The sequence below is a fragment of the Hylobates moloch genome, unplaced genomic scaffold (assembly GCF_009828535.3).
Source record: "Hylobates moloch isolate HMO894 unplaced genomic scaffold, HMol_V3 SCAFFOLD_22, whole genome shotgun sequence".
NCBI classification, from domain to species: Eukaryota; Metazoa; Chordata; class Mammalia; order Primates; family Hylobatidae; genus Hylobates; species Hylobates moloch.
The window spans coordinates 16829155-16848145 of NW_026652297.1; the positions used below are offsets into that span (position 1 = coordinate 16829155).

Sequence of the window (18991 nt, forward strand, 5' to 3'; positions counted from 1 at the left end):
ATCAAGGGACATGACATTATACTTTTACATTAGTAAATCCAAAGTGATTTTCTCGATCTCAGTAGTCAAGAATAAAATGATCCTCGTTAGTATAGTGGCTAGATTTTATAAAATAATAAATTTTTTTTAAAAAAAGAATAAAATGAAAAGAAGCAACAACGAGTCAGTTTTCCACTGGTTATCACTGAGCTAAGGTTTTGCAGGCCCATCTTACCCCCTCTCCCTTTGCTCTCTGCCATCTGAACCTTAGGTTCAGTCCCAGAATCTCCCCAGTACTGAGGCAGATGCAGAGAAAGAGAACGGCGATGTCCACTGAAGGGGAGGAGGAGGGGAGACCACTGAAGATCTTGACAAAGATCCCTTTGCATTAGCTGTGTAATAAGTCATCCTTTCTTCCCTTGCCATCTTGTGGCTGTGTTAGGCGGTGATTCTACTCCTGCTGTGTTGGAGGGAAACCACCCAGTCCGTACTCAGAAGACCTGGATGCAGTATTAATTCTACCACTTATTAGCCGTGTGCCCTTGAACCCATCATTTAACTTCCTCCGTTTTTACATCTGCAAAATGGAACTACCACTATTTGCCTCACGGAATTGTTTTGGATAACACCTTTTCCCGTGCATGCCTGGTATAAGGGAAGTGTAAAATAAATATCTATTGAGGAAATGCTTTCTTTCCCTGGCTTTTTTAACAGTAAAGGAGTATTCCCGGCCTGTGGTCCTACCTCTTGAACCGACGGCGCTGGGCCTACTCGCAGCGGAGACTACGCCCGCCCAGCAAAGCCCTAAACCCAAAGGATTCGGCCCAAGCTTTCCCTGAAGCCCCACCGCCCAGGGACTGCTCACCTCCACTTTTGACATTTCCGCTCTCCTGCTGCAGCTGCTGATGGCGTCACTTCCACCGGAAAAGGCAAGCGCGGCCGCGCGGTTGGCGCGAAAGTCGGTTCCCGTTCTGGGCAATTTCCGGGTTCTACAGCGTTTGCTTTGGGGTAGGGGCGGCGCCGAGTCGGGGGAGGGGGCTGTGCGCCGGGCTGGCGCCCGACCCCAGCCACCGCCCTGCGGGCAGCGCATCCCCCGACTCGCCGCCCGGAGACCCCGAGGCTCCAACGAGGTAAGTGAGGCGCGGAGTGGGGACTCAGCTCCTCCCCAGCCCCAACTGGGGTTCGCGATGCCTTCTGTGGCCTTCGGGACCCTCTTTTCCTGTCCTGGTAACTGGCCCTGGAGCCGGCGGGTGGGCCTTTGACGCCGAGAGGACGTGGCTTCCGTGATCCCAGAGCCAGGCCTTTTCCTGGAGCTGGGAATCGGAGCATCTGGCCTTATGCAGGGGCAAGACCATGCTAACTGGCTTCCATGTTTATATTTAAAATCTGTTTACTGAGGGATGAACGAACCTCGCAGGCCGTGGGTATCCGCAGGGACAGATACACTCTGTGTATCCTTAAAACAAGTGCAATTGAATGTCCATTGGCCTAGAGGGCTTAGAGCCTTCATAGCAGGGCCTTCCTCAGTGTATTCAGTTCGGGTTAATTTTGCTCTCTGATTTGCAAGGATTGGTGTTGTCATCTTTTTCCTTGGCTTTGCCCACGTTCCAGGGTTTCTTACAAATGTCATTGACGAATTCACGGGCAGAGCCAGAATGTCTGTCTTTCGGCATTCTTGTCTTAATGACAAGAATGAAAAATAGATGGGTTAAACATGCAACTTTATACCTAATGTGGTTTTGTTCTTGTTAACGATTCCTTTATTTTGACAGTTCAGAAATGTCCAGAAATGACAAAGAACCGTTTTTTGTGAAGTTTTTAAAGTCTTCAGACAATTCCAAATGTTTTTTTAAAGCTCTCGAGGTAAGAGTTGAAAACATCTTAATATCGTGAATTCATTTTGTTTTTAAGTGTTTTTGAATTGTTGGGCTTTATGTCTTAGAAATAGATACTTCACTTTCATAATAATTTTATAGTCTACATTAATACAGATATATCATTATCACATATTTTCGAATTTATCTAAGTACATCATTATGTATTTTGGGGGGCTGGAAGTCTATTATCACATTGCTGTTTAATGTGGCTGACCTGCAGTTCTTGGAAATTAAGTTGCTTTCATTTGTCTCCTAACCAGAGTGGTCCTTTGCGTGCTGTAGAAATTTGAGTCAGTCGTATACTGGTCATACTTGAATATTTTTTGGTTAATTGTTAAAAATTATGTTTTATTATGTACAGTATAATAATTGGATAATAGTTGGGGTGATGTAGAGCCTTGCTTCTCACAGATCCCAGCAGTATCAGCATGGCCTGGAAGTTTGTTCAAAATGCAGAATCTTGGCCTCCAACCCAGACTTACCACTTAGAATCTGCATTTTTAACAAGATCTTCAGTGTGCATTAAAGTTTGAGAAGCATTTGTAGCAGATTTTTTTAAACTTCATTCATTCAGCAAGTATTTATTGAAGTGTTCATGGTTTGATAGGCACTTCTCTAGTCCTTGGGATTTATCAGTGATGAGAACAGGCAAAGATTTCTGCTCTTTCAGAGCTTACATTCTAGCAGGAGGACATAGACACTAATCAGACATGATAAATTAGGAAGAGAAAAAAGCAAAACAGGTTAAGGGGTTCCAGAGGATGTTTATTGGGGGTGGGAAGAGAAGGGGGCTATAATCTTAAATAGGGTGTGATCAGGGTAGGCTTTATGGAGAAAAAGATATTGAGTAAATGTGAAGGAGGTGAGACAGCCTTGCAGATATCTGGAGAAGAATGTTGCAGGCAGAGAGAGCAACCTTATACAGCCCCTGGGAAAGTGCCTGTAGTCTCTATCCAAGTTTAGTGTATTGTGTAGTGAGTAAGGGATGGGGGAGGAGTACTAAGGAATGCATCAGAGAATAATGGTAAAGAGGTCATGTAGGGCCTTGTGGGCCATTTTTCTCTCAGTGGAGAGCTATTGGAGGGTTTTAATCAGAAGAGTAAACATGATCTGACTTATAGTTTTAAAGAGATTACTGTATTTAACATAAGGACCTCAAAATTGGTTCAGAACATTTTTGAGTGCTTACTGGATGTCAGGATATAGTAGCAAACAAGATACATAATGAAACTTCCAGGGGAGAGAGACAAAAACTATATATATATATACACACACACATATATATGTATATATATACACACATATATGTGTATATATACATATATACGTATATACACGTGTGTATATATATATATATAAAAATGTATTTTTAAATAGAACAGACTAAAAGGGTAGAGGAAGGGTATTTGAGAAAGCCTAATTAGGATGGGCATCTCTGGGGAGGTGACATTTAAGCAGACCTGATATAAGTGGGGGATTAAGTCAGGTGAAAACCTGGAGAAAAAGTATTCCTTGCTGCAAGATCAAGAGCAGAGCCTCTAAATGAGGTTATGGTTGGCTTGTTCCAGGGTTGGCAAGAAAGCGGGAGTGGCTGGAATAGAGTAAGCAAGGGAGATGAGAAGTAGGAGGTAAAGGTGGAAAGATAGGCAGGAACCAGACTGTGTTGTCTTGAAGGCTATAGTAAGAAATGTGGATTTTATTCTGGGTGTGGTGTGAAGACATTAGGTTTTGAGCAGACAGTGACATGATCTGTTTTGTATTTTTAAAAAGATTATTAGCTGCTGTGTAGAGAACAGATTTAGGGCAAGGAAGGGAAAAAGAGACCACTTGGGAGCCTTCTGCAGAGGTCTAAGTGAGATGTGATGGTGGCTTTCAACAGGGAAAAGGCTGGATTTGAGATGGAATTTGAATAGGACCTAAATACAGGGGAGTAATTTCAGATACATTCTCATTTTATTTTTTCTTTCAGTCCATAAAAGAATTCCAATCAGAAGAATATCTTCAGATTATTACAGAAGAAGAGGCATTGAAGATAAAGGAGAATGATAGATCACTTTATATCTGTGACCCTTTTAGTGGCATTGTCTTTGATCACCTCAAAAAGGTTTGCTGACTTCTAGTGTGTTCCTTTGGTAGTCTATTTTTTGGTTTATCTTTGCTTTAGTGGACATACGTTCTTTGCTGATTATGAAGTATTATGCAACTTACGAGTACAGTAGAATTCTTTTGGTTTGGCAAGACCAGGATTGAAAGGCTAATTATGCTACAGTAGGCTTTTTTTTTTTTTTGAGACAGAGTCTTGTTCTGTTGCCCAGGCTTTAGTGCAGTAGCACAATCTCAGCCCACTGCAACTTCTGCTTCCTTGGTTCAAGTGATTCTTGTGCCTTAGCCTCCTGAGTAGCTGGGATTACAGATGTATATACACACCCGGCTAATTTTTGTATTTTTAGTAGAGAAAGTGTTTCTCGATGTTGGCCAGGCTGGGCTGGTCTTGAACTCCTGGGCTCAAGTGATCCTCCCACTTCAGCCTCCCAAAGTATTGGGCTTATAGGTGTAAGCAGTAAGGCAGTTTTGAGTGAAAGGGGCTTTCGAAGTTTATTTCTTTTCTTTTCTTTTTTTATTTTTATTTTTATTTATTTATTTTTTTTGATACAGGGTCTCACTCTGCCGCCCAGGCTGGAGTGCAGTGACATGATCTCAGCTCACTGCAACCTCCGCCTCCTGGGTTCAAGCAATTCTGCCTCAGCCTCCCTAGAGACTGGGACTACAGGTGCCCGCCTCTGCGCCCGGCTAATTTTTGTATTTTTAGTAGAGACGGGGTTTCACCATGTTGGCCAGGCTGGTCTCGAACTCCTGACATCAGATGATCCGCCCTCCTCGGCCTCCTCTGAAGTGCTGGGATTACAGGCATGAGCCACTGTGCCCGGCCTGAAGTTTATTTCTTTTAATAGCTTGCATTGTTTGATTTGCTTTTGTGTGTGAGTGTTTAATGTATAGTATGTCTGAGAAATTATATAGTCTTTATTTTTTTCTTATAACAATTTGCTGATTTCTCTACAGTGGTAATCAGCTTTGGTAAAGAATTGGTGAATGTTACAAAATGTAATTTTGTAAGACTGATGGTCTTTTCCTTCTTAACTCATTTAAACTTTTCTCTTTTTTGTAGCTTGGCTGCAGAATTGTTGGTCCTCAAGTAGTCATATTTTGTATGCACCACCAGCGATGTGTCCCAAGAGCCGAACATCCAGTTTATAATATGGTTATGTCTGATGTAACCATATCTTGTACAAGTCTGGAAAAAGAAAAAAGGGTAGATATTGACCTCATCATGATTGATCAATTTATATATCTCTCTCTTATTCTTAATTTTTCACTGCGTAGAATATAACTTAAAAGACCTTCCACTTATTGTTCATGACTTTTAACAAAATTCAGTATACAACCACAGTGTGTATATATGTATGCATGTACATTTTTTAAGTAAATTGAATATAGTAGAATTTGTTTTGTTGAAAACTGGCTAATTGAAATTTTTTGTTTTAATTTAAAAGGACACTCATTTTTTAATCACTTACATTTTTTCCACTATAGGTGGACAGTCTTAAAAAAAAAAGGATTCTAAATCGTTTGAATCAGGGAGGCAGAGGTTGCAGTGAGCCAACATCACACCACTGCACTCCAGCCTGGGTGACAGAGCAAGACTTCGTCTTGGAAAAAAAAAAAGCATTCTGAGAGAGCTATAGAAATATATATATATATTTGGGACAGGGTCTTACTGTCACCCACGCCTGGAGTGCAGTGGCACAATCACAACTCACTGCAACCTTGATTTCCTGGGCTGAAGTAATCTTCATGCCTCAGCCTCCCAAGTAGCTGGGATTACAGGCATGCACCACCAAGCCTGGCTAAAAATATATATTTATATATTATATAGATATAATTTATGTTGTTAAAAATACACATGTATATTAAAACATAAGAAGCAAACATTTATGCATCCTTTTTATAATAGTTTAATACATTAATGGAGTGGAGAGGGATAAATATAGGAAAATAATATTTTAAAAATATTATACATATTTATCTCCCCAAAAATAATTTGGTTATTTAACTTTATAATGTTATGTAACACTTGTGTATTCAAGCTATCAACAGCAAATTGTATTTATGAGATAGTGTATAAAAATGGAAGCAATATTGTTTGCTTCAGTATTAATGTGTTCTCTTTTGGGGCTGCAGGAAGAAGTTCATAAATATGTACAAATGATGGGCGGACGAGTATACAGAGACCTTAATGTATCAGTAACTCACCTTATTGCAGGAGAAGTTGGTAGCAAAAAATATTTAGTTGCTGCAAACCTGAAGAAACCTATTTTGCTTCCCTCTTGGATAAAAACACTTTGGGAGAAGTCACAAGAGAAGTAAGAAAGACATTTTTATATTTTCTAGATTTGAAAAAATGATGCATTTAATCATTTTTGGCATGTGATATACTCTTTGGATTTATTATTCAGGGAAAAAAATAGTGTCATTACTCTTTTCTCCAGCGAAAACAGAAGAGCAGAATCCACAAGCTCTTATTACCAAGATGTAAGTTGACAGGCGTAGAATGGGCTAAGGGTTTAGCATTAGCTACAGAGTAAGAAATGCTTTGGTGATAAAGTTCTCAGCTGTAAATATTTCTGAAATAATTGAGAAAACGAGTTTGGCAATTCTGTAGCTTTTATGTTGCATTATCCTTCAACACCATTCCCATATGTTAAGATAGATAATAAATTAGTCATTTTGGCAGTTGCATTCCTTCCAAAAGATGGCATTTGTAAGGTTGAATATAAACATATGTAAGTCATCAGCTGAGATGTGATCATTTAATAAATGGTAATTGAGCCCATTTTACGTATCTGACCTGAGCTAGGCATTAGGTATATGTAGTAAGCAAAACAAGATAGTCACTTCCCTCATGGAGCTTAGAGCCTATTTCAAGGGGCACACTTCAGTTTCCCCTGCAACTAGATAAACAACCACAAGACCAAATACCACAGAATTGTATTGGCATACGAATTGTATCGGCATTTTTCTGGGCTTATTTTCAGCACCATCCAGCATATCCTAAATATGTCTCCATGTCAACAACTCTCATTCCCAATGTGATTACTTCATCAGCACACCTGCCTAGTATGGCAACAGAATAATGATATTTTTGTTGGTATTTTGCCAAAAATCATTGCTTTTACTTATATAGAATAATGGAAAGATTTAAAAGTTCATTTTTCTAATAGGCAACCAAATTACCTTTGGGTTTTTAAGTAGAGATTCAGACTTATAATTTTGGAAAATATACCACTTTGACCAGCAAGGGCTAGAGTTAAGGAAATATATATTTTTCCCTTAAAATGGTTTTGAGAGACTGTATCTGAAACAGTTACTTTGTATTAGAGACATGTTACTGAACTAGGTGAGCAATTAGTGTAATTCTGTTTGGTGGTTCTCCTTTGTAAAAAAAAAAAAAAGATTATAAATCCTAAAAAATGAGGGAAGCAATAGCGATATTTGTGTTGTTTTTTCATTATTCTTCTGGTAAATTTAATATTTTATTTTTTAACCATTTGATTCCCACAGAAAAATAACTAGATATACTGATATAAACATGGAAGATTTCAAGTGTCCTATTTTTCTTGGTTGCATAATCTGTGTGACTGGCTTATGTGGCTTAGACAGGAAGGAAGTTCAGCAACTCACAGTTCAGCATGGAGGTCAATACATGGGACAATTGAAAATGAATGAATGTACACACCTCATTGTGCAAGAACCAAAAGGTAAAACTGTGTTTCACAAAGGGACAAATGAAACATTTTCTCTAGTATTTAATATTTTATTTTTATTCATTTATTTGAGACAGTCTTGCTCTTTTGCCCAGGCTGAAGGGCAGTGGCACAATCTCAGCTCACTGCAACCTCTGCCTCCCAGGATCAAGCGATTCTCCCAACTCAGTTCCCGACTAGTGGGATTACAGGCACCTGCCACCATGCCTGAATAAGTTTTTATTTTTAGTAGAGATGGGCTTTCACCATGTTGACCAGACTGGTCTCTAACTGACCTCAAGTGATCTGCCCACCTCGACCTCCCAAAGTCCTGGGATTACAGGCATGAGCCACTGTGCCCAGCCACTAGTATTTAATATTTTAAAATCTTTATAGAACAGCTTTTACTTCTGACATGTCATTAATCTAGTTTGATACTGTTTAACATCTTGCAAAGGTAGTTTGGGTCACAATCTATAAACCAATTATATGACTTTTTTCATATTTATTCAGGTCATTGAATAAGTATAAAAAAACAAAAACTTTTAGTGATGTTTTATTTAAGCTTACTTTTGTATCTTTTGATTTTTAAAAAATGTTCCTCACACAGTTACCAAATAATGAAAAGAAGTTTGGGTAAATAACAAGAAAACTAATAAATATAGCTAAATGGCGTTTCTTTCTAATGACTAATTTAAAAAGGCTTAACTTAGTTTTAGTTTGAATGAACTACAAGTTTTAACTGGAAGACACACCTGGCGGCACATGAGCCAGTAAAAAATGAAAAAGACATTACCAACAAGAAAAATTCTTTAAAATTGCTATGAAGTTTGGTGTTCCATAACATTATTCTGGATAATTTTTTATCAGCACTCTTAAAATATACACAAATTGATAAAAGATGAGTTTTGTTAATGTGTTTATTATTGCCCTTTATATGTGTACTGTGTTTTATTAAGCTACCTAGATTGAGAAGAAATTAAGATTAAATGGTAATTGTCCTTAAGTCAGAACTTTGGGTATGGCCGATTGTGATAGGATCACTGTGAGTAAAGTTGTTACTGCTGTTCTTTTTCTGAATCTGAAGACAATTCATTGTTGATTCTCTCAAGAATGCCAAAAAACCTTTCATGTGACATATTGACCTCAATTCCTCTGTGATACTGCTTCAAAATACATTGTGTTAAAGATTTTTAAGGTAATAAAAGATACATATTTTTAATATAATTTATCTATTGGCTTATCTATCCTGGACTTTAAGTAGAAGCCTGTTGACAATGGAATAGTCTGTTCAAAGTTGAGATTTATTATATAGCACAAATTTACAATTTTCACATTGTACAAGCTGATTTAAAGAAATTAAGTTATAGAGCCTATATGCAAACCCAAGTCCGATATTAATTAAGTTACCCCACAGTTGCTCCTGTCTTCCTGCAGTTTGTATAAAAGATAAAACCTCTCACATGGCATATGTATTTATACAACACGTAGAAAATATAATTAGGCAATAAGCTAAAATACTATTTTGTAATAAACTATGTAGCATACTGTTTTAGAGTAAGTACTGGTAACTTTAATTTTGTTGGTAGGTTTTTGAAATAACCTGCTACAGCCGGGTGTGGTTGCTCACGCCTGTAATCCCAGCATTTTGGGAGGCCAAGGCAGGTGGATCACCTGAGGTCAGGAGTTTGAGACCAGCCTGGCCAACATGGTGAAACCGCATGTCTACTAAAAATACAAAAAAAATTAGCCAGACGTGGTGGCACGTGTCTGTAATCCTAGCTATTCAGGAGGCTGAGGCAGGAGAATCGCTTGAACAGGAGGGAGGTGGAGGTTACAGTGAGCCGAGATCTCACCACTGTACTCCAGCCTGGGCAACAGAGTGAGACTCCATCTCAAAAAAAAAAAAAAAAATAACCTGTTATAATTTGAATATTTCTGCAAAGATAGATTGTAATGGTTTTCATTTCTTGGTTTCTCCTGTTTTCTCTATTTCTTTCTTAATGAACGCTACAGGTCAGAAGTATGAGTGTGCCAAGAGATGGAATGTACACTGTGTGACCACACAGTGGTTTTTTGACAGTATTGAGAAAGGTTTTTGTCAGGATGAATCCATATACAAGACAGAATCTAGACCAGAAGGAAAGACTATGCCCAATTCTTCAACTCCTACCGGCCAGATCAACACAATTGATAGTGAGTCTCATTGAGATTAAAATAATTATTCCAAAGACAGTCATATTTCTATGTAATAATTAGTATGTTAGTAGGATCACTGAGATAGGGAATTTCTTTTTCTTGTTTGCTGTGCTTCTAGGCATAATTGTATAATAGTCAAATTGTATAAAAAGTTAGCACTGAACTGTTCATAATTTTTTTTAGAATGAATGAATGCTTTCTTTTATACTCTGATGTAATGCAAAAGATGATCAAAGAAATTAAGAACAATGGTAGATGGAGGCTTAAGATAAAAGTATTAATCTTTTAAACATTATTGACATGCATATATTAATCTTTCCTTAATTTACGGTTTTGCTGCAGTTGTTATAGATTATCTGTATTTGTATAAAAATTAAAACCATTTCTATTTTGTAGGTGTCGTGTTGGCAAAATGTGTAAAATATTTTTTCAAATGTAAGCTTCTTGGACCTTAAAGTCAGCAACTTCAGATTTTTATGGGAAACAAGACACTATTAAGAAAATGTGTTAAATCTATTTTCATTTAAATAAGATAGAAGGCTTAATTAATTTCATTTTCCCTTTTTATACTTTGCCTCTAAGATTTCAGTAAACACCCCTGAATCTTACGTTGGAAGTTGTTTATTGCCCTATATTTGTAAGAAAAGTTAATCCATAGACAATATGTAATCATGATTATTTTATCTCCCATAAATTTATACATGTTTTCAAAATATGTAGGTCGTACTCTTTCAGATGTCAGCAATATTTCCAACATAAATGCAAGTTGCGTAAGTGAATCAATATGTAATTCACTTAACAGCAAACTGGAGCCTACACTTGAAAATCTAGAAAATCTGGATGTCAGTGCATTTCAAGCACCTGAAGATTTATTAGATGGTTGTCGGGTATGTCTTTATTATATAATACATGCAGTAGATGATATACATTAGCATTTCCTAGCCTGACTTTGAAGACCCTTCAGAGTTGGGCTTGCTCCTTACTATCTATGTAAACCCTCCACTCTAGCTAAGTAGATGCACTTACTAGACCATGTCCATCCTTTGACTGCGAGAGTCCCTCTGCCTGCAAGGTATCTTCCTCTGTTATCTTTTAAAAGTTCATTTCAGGTTTTAACTCTTCTCTGAACCCTCCTAACTACATTAATCTTTCCATCTGCTATATTTCGAGAGCACTTAGTTTCTGAACGACTTAATTGGATTTTTTAATTTTTTTGAGACAGGGTCTCACTTTGTTGCCCAGGCTGGGATGCAGTGGCACAATCATAGCTTCCTGTAACCTCGAACTCCTGGGCATCAGCCACCCCTCAGTCTCCCGAGCAGTTAGGACTACAGGCATGTGCCACTACACCTGGCTAATTTTTAAAATTTTTTGTAGAGACAAGGTCTCACTATGTTGCCCAGGTTTGGACTTTTATTTATAACTATCATCTAAGGGTTTACAGTGTATTAGACACTGTGCTAATCATTTTATGTATGTTAATATATATATAAAATCTCATTTAATTCTCACAAATAACTCTAAAATGGGTATTATCTTGAGGGTAAGACTTAGAGAATTAAAATTCTTGTTCAGAGTCACACAGAGCGACATTAAGTGGCCAGTTATCTACTCCAAAGTCTGTATTCCTCACCATTAGAGCCACTGCTTTGTTTGGTATTTATTAGGTTATTTTTTAGTATATGAATAACTGTCTTATAAGTTTGTTGATGGAAACAGCATATGCTATACTTTTTCCGCTGTCTTAGGTTGGAATACTTAAGGTATTCCCATTTGTAGAATGACTTGGCTGTGCATTAATTTTCACAGAGTAGCAAAAATTTAACCCTACCTTATTGTAAAGAAGGGAAATTGGAGCTGGGCATGCCTGTAATCCCAGCACTTTTGGGAGGCCGAGGTGGGCAGATACCTGAGGTCAGGAGTTCGAGACTAGCCTGGCCAACGTGGTGAAACCCCGTCTCTACTAAAAATACAAAAAAAATTAGCTGGGCATTGTGGCAGGCGCCTGTAATCCCAGCTGCTTGGGAGGCTGAGGTAGGAGAATCGCTTGAACCCAGGAGGCGGAGGTTGCAGTGAGCCGAGATTGCGCCACTGTACTCCAGCCTGGTCAACAAGAGTGAAACTCCGTCTCAAAATTTAAAAAAAAAATACAAAAAAAAAGGGAAATTCGGCAAATTACCTTAAACTTTTTTTTTTTTTTTAAACTTTCCAACTTACAAAAGGTGTGTTTTTTGTTTTTGTTTTGAGACGGAGACTTGCTCTGTCACCCAGGCTGGAGTGCAGTGGCGTAATCTCAGCTCACTGCAACATCTTCCTCTTAGTTTCAAGTGATTCTCCTGCCTCAGCCTCCTAAGTAGTTGGGATTACAGGTGCATGCCACCACGCCTGGCTAATTTTTCTATTTTTAGTAGAGACGAGAGTTTCACCATATTGGCCAGGCTGGTCTTGAACTTCTGACCTCAAGCAGTCTGCCCACCTTGGCCTCCCAGAGTGTTGGGATTACAGGCATGAGCCACCACACCTGGCCCAGAGGTGTTTTGTATGGTGTTTTATCCTAGACTACTAATTCTAGATATAACTTTTAATAATTTCTTACATATAGAAAGTGTATGATTCCAAATATTTGTTAAAATATATTCTAGTAATGGGGTGATTTAATTTGGGGTGCAAATGCAGTTTGGAGTAGATTTGTTATACTTAAATTTTTTTAAGGGCACCTTATGTAAAATAGAGGTAAAATGATTTTATATTGATTAAATTGGTTTAAATATATATATCCTGATAGCTAAGAATAAATTACTGCATACATGTTATCCTCAAAGCATTGTGTTCAGTTCTTTGACTTATATATATCTTTTGTTCAGTCAACTCTGTGAGTAAGGTAACATCAATTTATAGGTAAGAAAATTGGTTTAAAGAGCGTAAGCAACTTGCCTATTGTCGTTAATCATAGGCAGCTGGAAAAAAACAACCCCCTCCCCCAACACACACAATTTAAGCGCAGGTGTTCAGAATTCAGACAGTTAACTACAGTTTACTTTTATAATTACTTTAAAATTTGCAAGTAAGCTTCACAGTTAAAGAAGTTACCTGCATTTTAGAAATTGGTATGCACTAATATTTAGAAGATGTTGGAATCTGGCTTCTATTTTATTTATAGCCTCAAAATACTTATCAAGTATCTACTGTGAAAGATAATGCTGTATGAGATTGTGAAGAGTGATTAAAAACTCAGTTACAGAACTTAAAAAATCAAAAGTTTCAGAACGTATTTATTTATATATCTTAAATGTACACAAGTTGTCTTATTTATACACAGTGGATTTAGATATATATTTTTAGTTTTTTTCTATTGAGAGAAAGCATGTTATATACATTAAATATTTTCTTTCTTGCAGATATATCTTTGCGGTTTTAGTGGCAGAAAGCTAGATAAACTGAGAAGACTTATTAACAGTGGAGGTGGAGTTCGTTTTAACCAGCTTAATGAAGATGTAACTCACGTTATTGTGGGAGATTATGATGATGAATTGAAGCAATTTTGGAATAAATCGGCCCACAGGTTTTTTTCAGTTTTTAATTCAAAGCAATTTCTACTACATAATTTTTCTTAAAATTGCATATCCATGCAGTTCTGGAAACTGCATGACAAGTGGGATGATGGTCTTTATAGCTTGCACTAATACATAATTATGTGCTATTTTTGTAGGCCTCATGTAGTGGGAACAAAGTGGTTGCTAGAGTGTTTCAGTAAAGGTTATATGCTTTCTGAAGAACCGTATATCCATGCTAATTACCAGCCAGTGGAAATTCCAGTTTCAGATCAGCCTGAAAGTAAAGCAGCTCTTTTAAAAAAGAAGAACAGCAACTTCTCTAAGAAAGACTTTGCTCCTAGTGAAAAGCATGAGCAAGCTGATGAAGATCTGCTCTCTCAATATGAAAATGATAGCTCCACAGTAGGTAAGAAATGCTTGATTAGTATTTGTAGTTAGTAAGAAATATTTTAGTAGCCTAATACATATGTGATCTCTGCCAAGTTTTCTAGATTTTAAGTTAAATTAACCTTTTTCTTTCCTTAAAATTTTGCTTATAACTTTTTTTCTGAGCAGGCAAGACAATAGGGTCCTGAATCCTTTAACCCTCTCTTCTGTCTTCAGCTAACTCGCTCTATTTTGATTTGTTATATTTACAGGCATTGCTTGATTTGTGTGTGAGTTTATAATATCATGAGCCTTTTATTAAAACCTTGTAACAAATGCCTCTTACTGGATTATTGTGGTCTTTAATGCATGAAACACTGTACTGTGGACTACCACCTCAGTATGTACTCTTATCATGTAGTAAGGTAAATTGCCAGTGAAGCATTATAAACATCATTACTTCTTTTTTATTAAAAAAAAAAAGCCTTTATAAAATACCTAATATAGCCAAAAATATATAAATTTAAGTAAATTTAATGTGTATCATAACTTAAAATCTAAAGTTAATCAGAGTTTTAATCTACCTCGAATAAAACAAGAACCTTAGAAATTTTTTTATTTTTGAAGCAGAATTTCACTCTTGTTGCGCAGGCTAGAGTGTAGTGGCACGATCTCAGCTCACTGCAACCTCCGTCTCCCAGGTTCAAGTGATTCTTCTGCTTCAGCCTCCCAAGTAGCTGGGATTACAGGCATGCGCCACCACCCCTGGCTAATTTTGTATTTTTAGTAGAGATGGGGTTTCTCCATGTTGGCCAGGCTGGTCTTGAACTCCCAACCTCAGGTGATCCACCCGCCTCGGCCTCCCAAAGTGCTGGGATTACGGTCGTGAGCCACTGAGCCCAGCCTAAAATACTTTAATGATCACAACTAGCCCTGCTCCCTCTCCCCACTCATCAACATACTCAGCTTATATGATTTTGTCTAGTATTTTCATTATCTTTTAACATCTTACAATTAGGCATTATTATCCTTTTATATGGTCAATATTTGTTTCATTTACTAACACGTTTAACTGTTTCTTTGCTCTCCCCAGTTCTTTTTACATCTGAGACCTCTCTTCTGGAATCATTTTCTTTCTTCCTAAAATAATATCCTTTAGAAACTCCTTTAGTTTCTCTAAGACTCTTCTGCTGGGTATACAGTTCTAGACAGTTTCTTTAAGTACAGAGATATTGTTTCATTGTCATCTATTTCCCTGACTGCTGGATAGGAAGTCAGATGTCAGTCTGTCATTCCTTTACAGGTAATCTGTCTTTATCTTCTGGCTGTTTTTAAGATAGTCTTCCTTTTGGTTTTTGTGTCCTAGAGCTTTACCATTCATTTGTCCTGCTTAAGATTCATTGTGCTTTCTGAATCTGAGAATTAGTAGGTTTTTTGCTTTTTGTTAGGTCAAGAAATGTTTATTATCTCTTTGAGTATTGCCTCTCCCCTATTCTCTATATTCTCTTAACTCCCATTTGCTTTGCATATGGGTCACTTAACCTGTCCTTATCTTCCATCTTTTTGTCTTTCTGTGATTTATTATGTGTAATTCCTTCAGATTTTTTTCCAGATCACGAATCATCTCTTCCGCTATTGCCTAATCTGTTTTACCCATCCATTAAATTTTCTGTTTTAATAATTAATTTTTCAATTCCTAGAAGTTTTAGCTTTTTAAATAGTCTGTCATTTATTTTTTTACTTTTAAAAATAGAGATGGGGTGCTACTATGTTACCCAGGCTGGTCTTGAACTCCTAGGCTCAAGCAGTCCTCCCACCTCAGCCTCCCAAAGTGCTGGGATTACAGGTGTGAGCCGCCACACCCAGCCAAGTCTGTCATTTTGTATTTGTATTTTTTGTTCTTTATTTCTTAAAACACATTAAACCTATCAAAACATCTGTGAATTGTTCTGTTGGTTATTGTTTATGGTGCCTGGTTTTCTTGTGTTTTGTGATTTTTATTGTGAACTTGTACATACTAGGACTCTAGGAATTCTAAGAAACTTGGGGTAGGGGTTTGTTACCCCAGAAAAGGTTCATGTTTGGGTCTGCTGGGTGCCTAGGAGTTTACAAACTCAGTACACCTTTAAGTTGGTGTATTGGCTGGAGGTTTCTTAGACCATCCAGCTATATGAATTTATACCCAAACCTACTTTGAGGACCAGCCTCTCATGAACAGATTCTTAGGAGAGGTGTTTTTTCCCCTTGACCCAAAGCCAGTGTTCTTGACCTCTTCCTTTACAGGGCAGATTTGTTGTTGGTTGGTTGGTTAGTTTTGGTCTATTTACTAAAGGTATGTCTTTTCATGGGTTCTAGGTTTGTTCTCTCAGGGTATGCTCTCCTTCACCTCTAAGTTCTATGAAACCAAAGGATTGGCTCCTATCTTTTGTGTGATGCCTTTACATTCCAAGGGTCTGGGTTACTGCACAAATATTTAATAGATTTTGACTAACCATTAGCTTTAGTAACTACTTAATGTTCTGGATTTAGTAACCACTTTAGTGGTCTGGATTTTAATATTTTATCCTGTATTTTGAAGTGTTTTTAGTGAGAGGGTTTCAAAGATCCTAGCCCACCATATTTCTAGAGAGGAAATTCCTAGCATTCCTTTTTTATTTACACTATTTCCGTACTACAAAATTGACTTTTCTCAAACCATTTACTTATGCGTTAGTATTGTATCACATCAGGAAATCATCTTAATTTTCCAGGATGCTGTGGTATAACTGAAAGTGATTTTTCTTTTTTTTTTTTTTTTTTTTTTGGAGACAGGGTCTCACTCCATTGCTGAGGATGGAGTGTAGTGTCACAAGCTCGGATCACTGCACCTCCTCCCAGGTTCAAGCAATTCTTTTCCCTCAGCCTCCTTAGTAGTTGGGAGTACAGGTGTGCACCACCACACCCAGCTAATTTTTGTATTTTTAGTAGAGATGGGGTTTCACCATGTTGGCCAGGTTGGTCTCAAACTCCTGGCCTCATGTGATCCTCCTGTCTTAGCCTCCCAGAGTGTTGGGATTACAGGCGTGAGCCACCGCACCCAGCCCTGGGGGAGCTTTTTGAATGATAGGTTTATTACGTAGTATCTCTTAGGCTTTTGGGTGCAGTCTGTTTGAAAAGAGATCCTATTGCTAAAATAAATGGAAAGAACTACTGTAGAACATGTTAGTTTATTATGAGTCTCTTAATAACTTCAGAGTTTTACTGATGGTTTATAAGAACTTAGTATTTCTACTTTGTTTTTATAGTAGTAGTCTAAAATTCTACTGGATTTCTTCCTCCACATCTTACCAACAACATATAGACATCGAACAAAGTTATTTTTTTCTCCTAGATGTGACTGCAAAATAATTGTACTTGCAAAAAATAAAAATGTTTTTACTTACAAAGCAAACTGTTTACATTTTAACAAAACTGTTTAAAAAACTTTCCGGAATGTTTTATAGTATTGCATCACCTTTAATTCCATCTAAGTATATTCATTCTCATGAGTATATCTATAAATTGTAAGTATACTATTACCCTTTATTCCTTATATTATGAAACCAAGGGTCAAAAAGACTATAAAACTAGAACCCAGCTCTCCTGACTTACTGATCAGTAAACTCCCTAGACAAAACTACACTTCTTTAGTGTGAATAAGTACAATTTTAATACTTATGTTTAGTAGGAGTCATAAGTTCCTAATATATATTGCAATGTACTTAATTTACAAGTTCTTAATATATATTACAATTTACTTGAAAATGCTAGTGTCTATTGGAGATGAGGATAGAAGTACGAAGATGGTACTATAACATGGTGTTATGAACTCTGGAGTCAGGCAGACTTTGGTTCATATCTCATTTCTGCCACTTAACTGTGTGACCTTAGGCAAGTTACATACCCTCTTCAAGCCTGAGACTCCTTTTGTACAAAAGGGATGTACTGATAGTATCAGCCTCACAGTTAGCATTATGTGAGCATTACATGCATGTAAAGCACTTAGTCACAGTGCTTATATAAATGAAAGAGTGATTCTCGAATAGCTTCCAGCCTTTTTGGAATCACATAGCAGGGCAAACATTTTCTCTAAAGGAGTAGACAATAAATATTTTAGGATTCGCCAGCCACTTCCTTATAGTTGTTTCCATGTTAACATGTTCCATGTTAAGGGCTTGACAGTTATACCATTTAGACTTGTTAATTTTTTTCTTAATGATAGTTTCTTAATTTTATGGTGAATCATCTAAACCAGTTTTGGAACTAAGACAGTCCTGTTGGAGCTATATAATTTTAAACTAATTCAAGTTTCCATTATACTAGGAATACCTAGAACTAACATGATTGCTCTTGTCCTTCCTAATGGATGATGGTAATACTGATAAGGACTCTTGGTAACCCCGAAGACGGGGTGAATCCATATCCCTTTATTATACACGTAAGCTTTAGTTTTGTAAGTATGGTCAAAATTATCAGATTCCATGTTACATTAATATCCTTGCTAGGAAGTAAACTGTATAAGGTAAATTGTTGGTTAGAAAACATCTACTTTTCTCTTTCAGTTGAGGCTAAGACGTCTGAAGCCAAGAAGTCTGAAGTTAGGCGCTTTAATGATTCTACTCATGCTGAGCCCTTGAATGATTCTACTCACATTTCTTTGCAAGAAGAAAACCAGTCTTCTGTCAGTCATTGTGTCCCTGATGTTTCTACAATTACTGAAGAAGGCTTATTTAGCCAAAAGAGTTTCCTCGTTTTGGGTTTTAGTAATGAAAATGAATCTAACATCGCAAACATCATAAAAGAAAATGCTGGGAAAATCACGTCCCTTCTGAGCAGAACTGTTGCCAATTATGCTGTGGTTCCTCTGCTGGGGTGTGAAGTGGAAGCCACTGTGGGAGAAGTTGTTACAAATACGTGGCTGGTAAGACAACACTAGTGGTTGAAATAAAGTATTGAAGGATATTTGAATGCCAAGAAGGTTAATGTTTATTTCTTAGTTCGGTTACAGTAAATCGATGTTTGGACTTGAACACTCTTGATTTTGCTTTTAGCAAGGGAAATTCTAAAATTAAATGTGCAAGCTTCTTGGCCTAATCCCGATACAGTAGAGATTACTGTTTCCCAGGGCCACAGCAGCAACATTCCTTCTTAGGAGGTCACTCTAGGGTCATCTCCTGCTATTTGTCTTGTTTTCTCA

At 37.3% G+C, this 18991-nt stretch overlaps 1 protein-coding gene across 3 annotated transcripts in view; it reads left to right on the top strand.

Annotated features, from left to right (window-relative positions):
• Window positions 1-936: 936 nt before the first annotated feature.
• Window positions 937-18991, top strand: part of TOPBP1 (DNA topoisomerase II binding protein 1) — a 63128-nt gene continuing 45073 nt past the window's right edge. Inside the window, exons 1-11 of one of the 3 annotated variants that reach the window (XM_058433486.1) lie at window positions 937-1109; window positions 1752-1842; window positions 3826-3960; window positions 5023-5166; window positions 6096-6277; window positions 7476-7672; window positions 9674-9853; window positions 10592-10743; window positions 13255-13418; window positions 13566-13816; window positions 18357-18715. In XM_058433486.1, coding sequence (XP_058289469.1) covers window positions 1759-1842; window positions 3826-3960; window positions 5023-5166; window positions 6096-6277; window positions 7476-7672; window positions 9674-9853; window positions 10592-10743; window positions 13255-13418; window positions 13566-13816; window positions 18357-18715 — 1848 coding nt within the window. In that variant the 5' untranslated portion in view covers window positions 937-1109; window positions 1752-1758. Of the gene's footprint in view, window positions 1110-1751; window positions 1843-3825; window positions 3961-5022; window positions 5167-6095; window positions 6278-7475; window positions 7673-9673; window positions 9854-10576; window positions 10744-13254; window positions 13419-13565; window positions 13817-18356; window positions 18716-18991 lie in introns of all 3 variants that reach the window. The other 2 variants (XM_032144387.2, XM_058433485.1) reach the window with 2 other exon arrangements.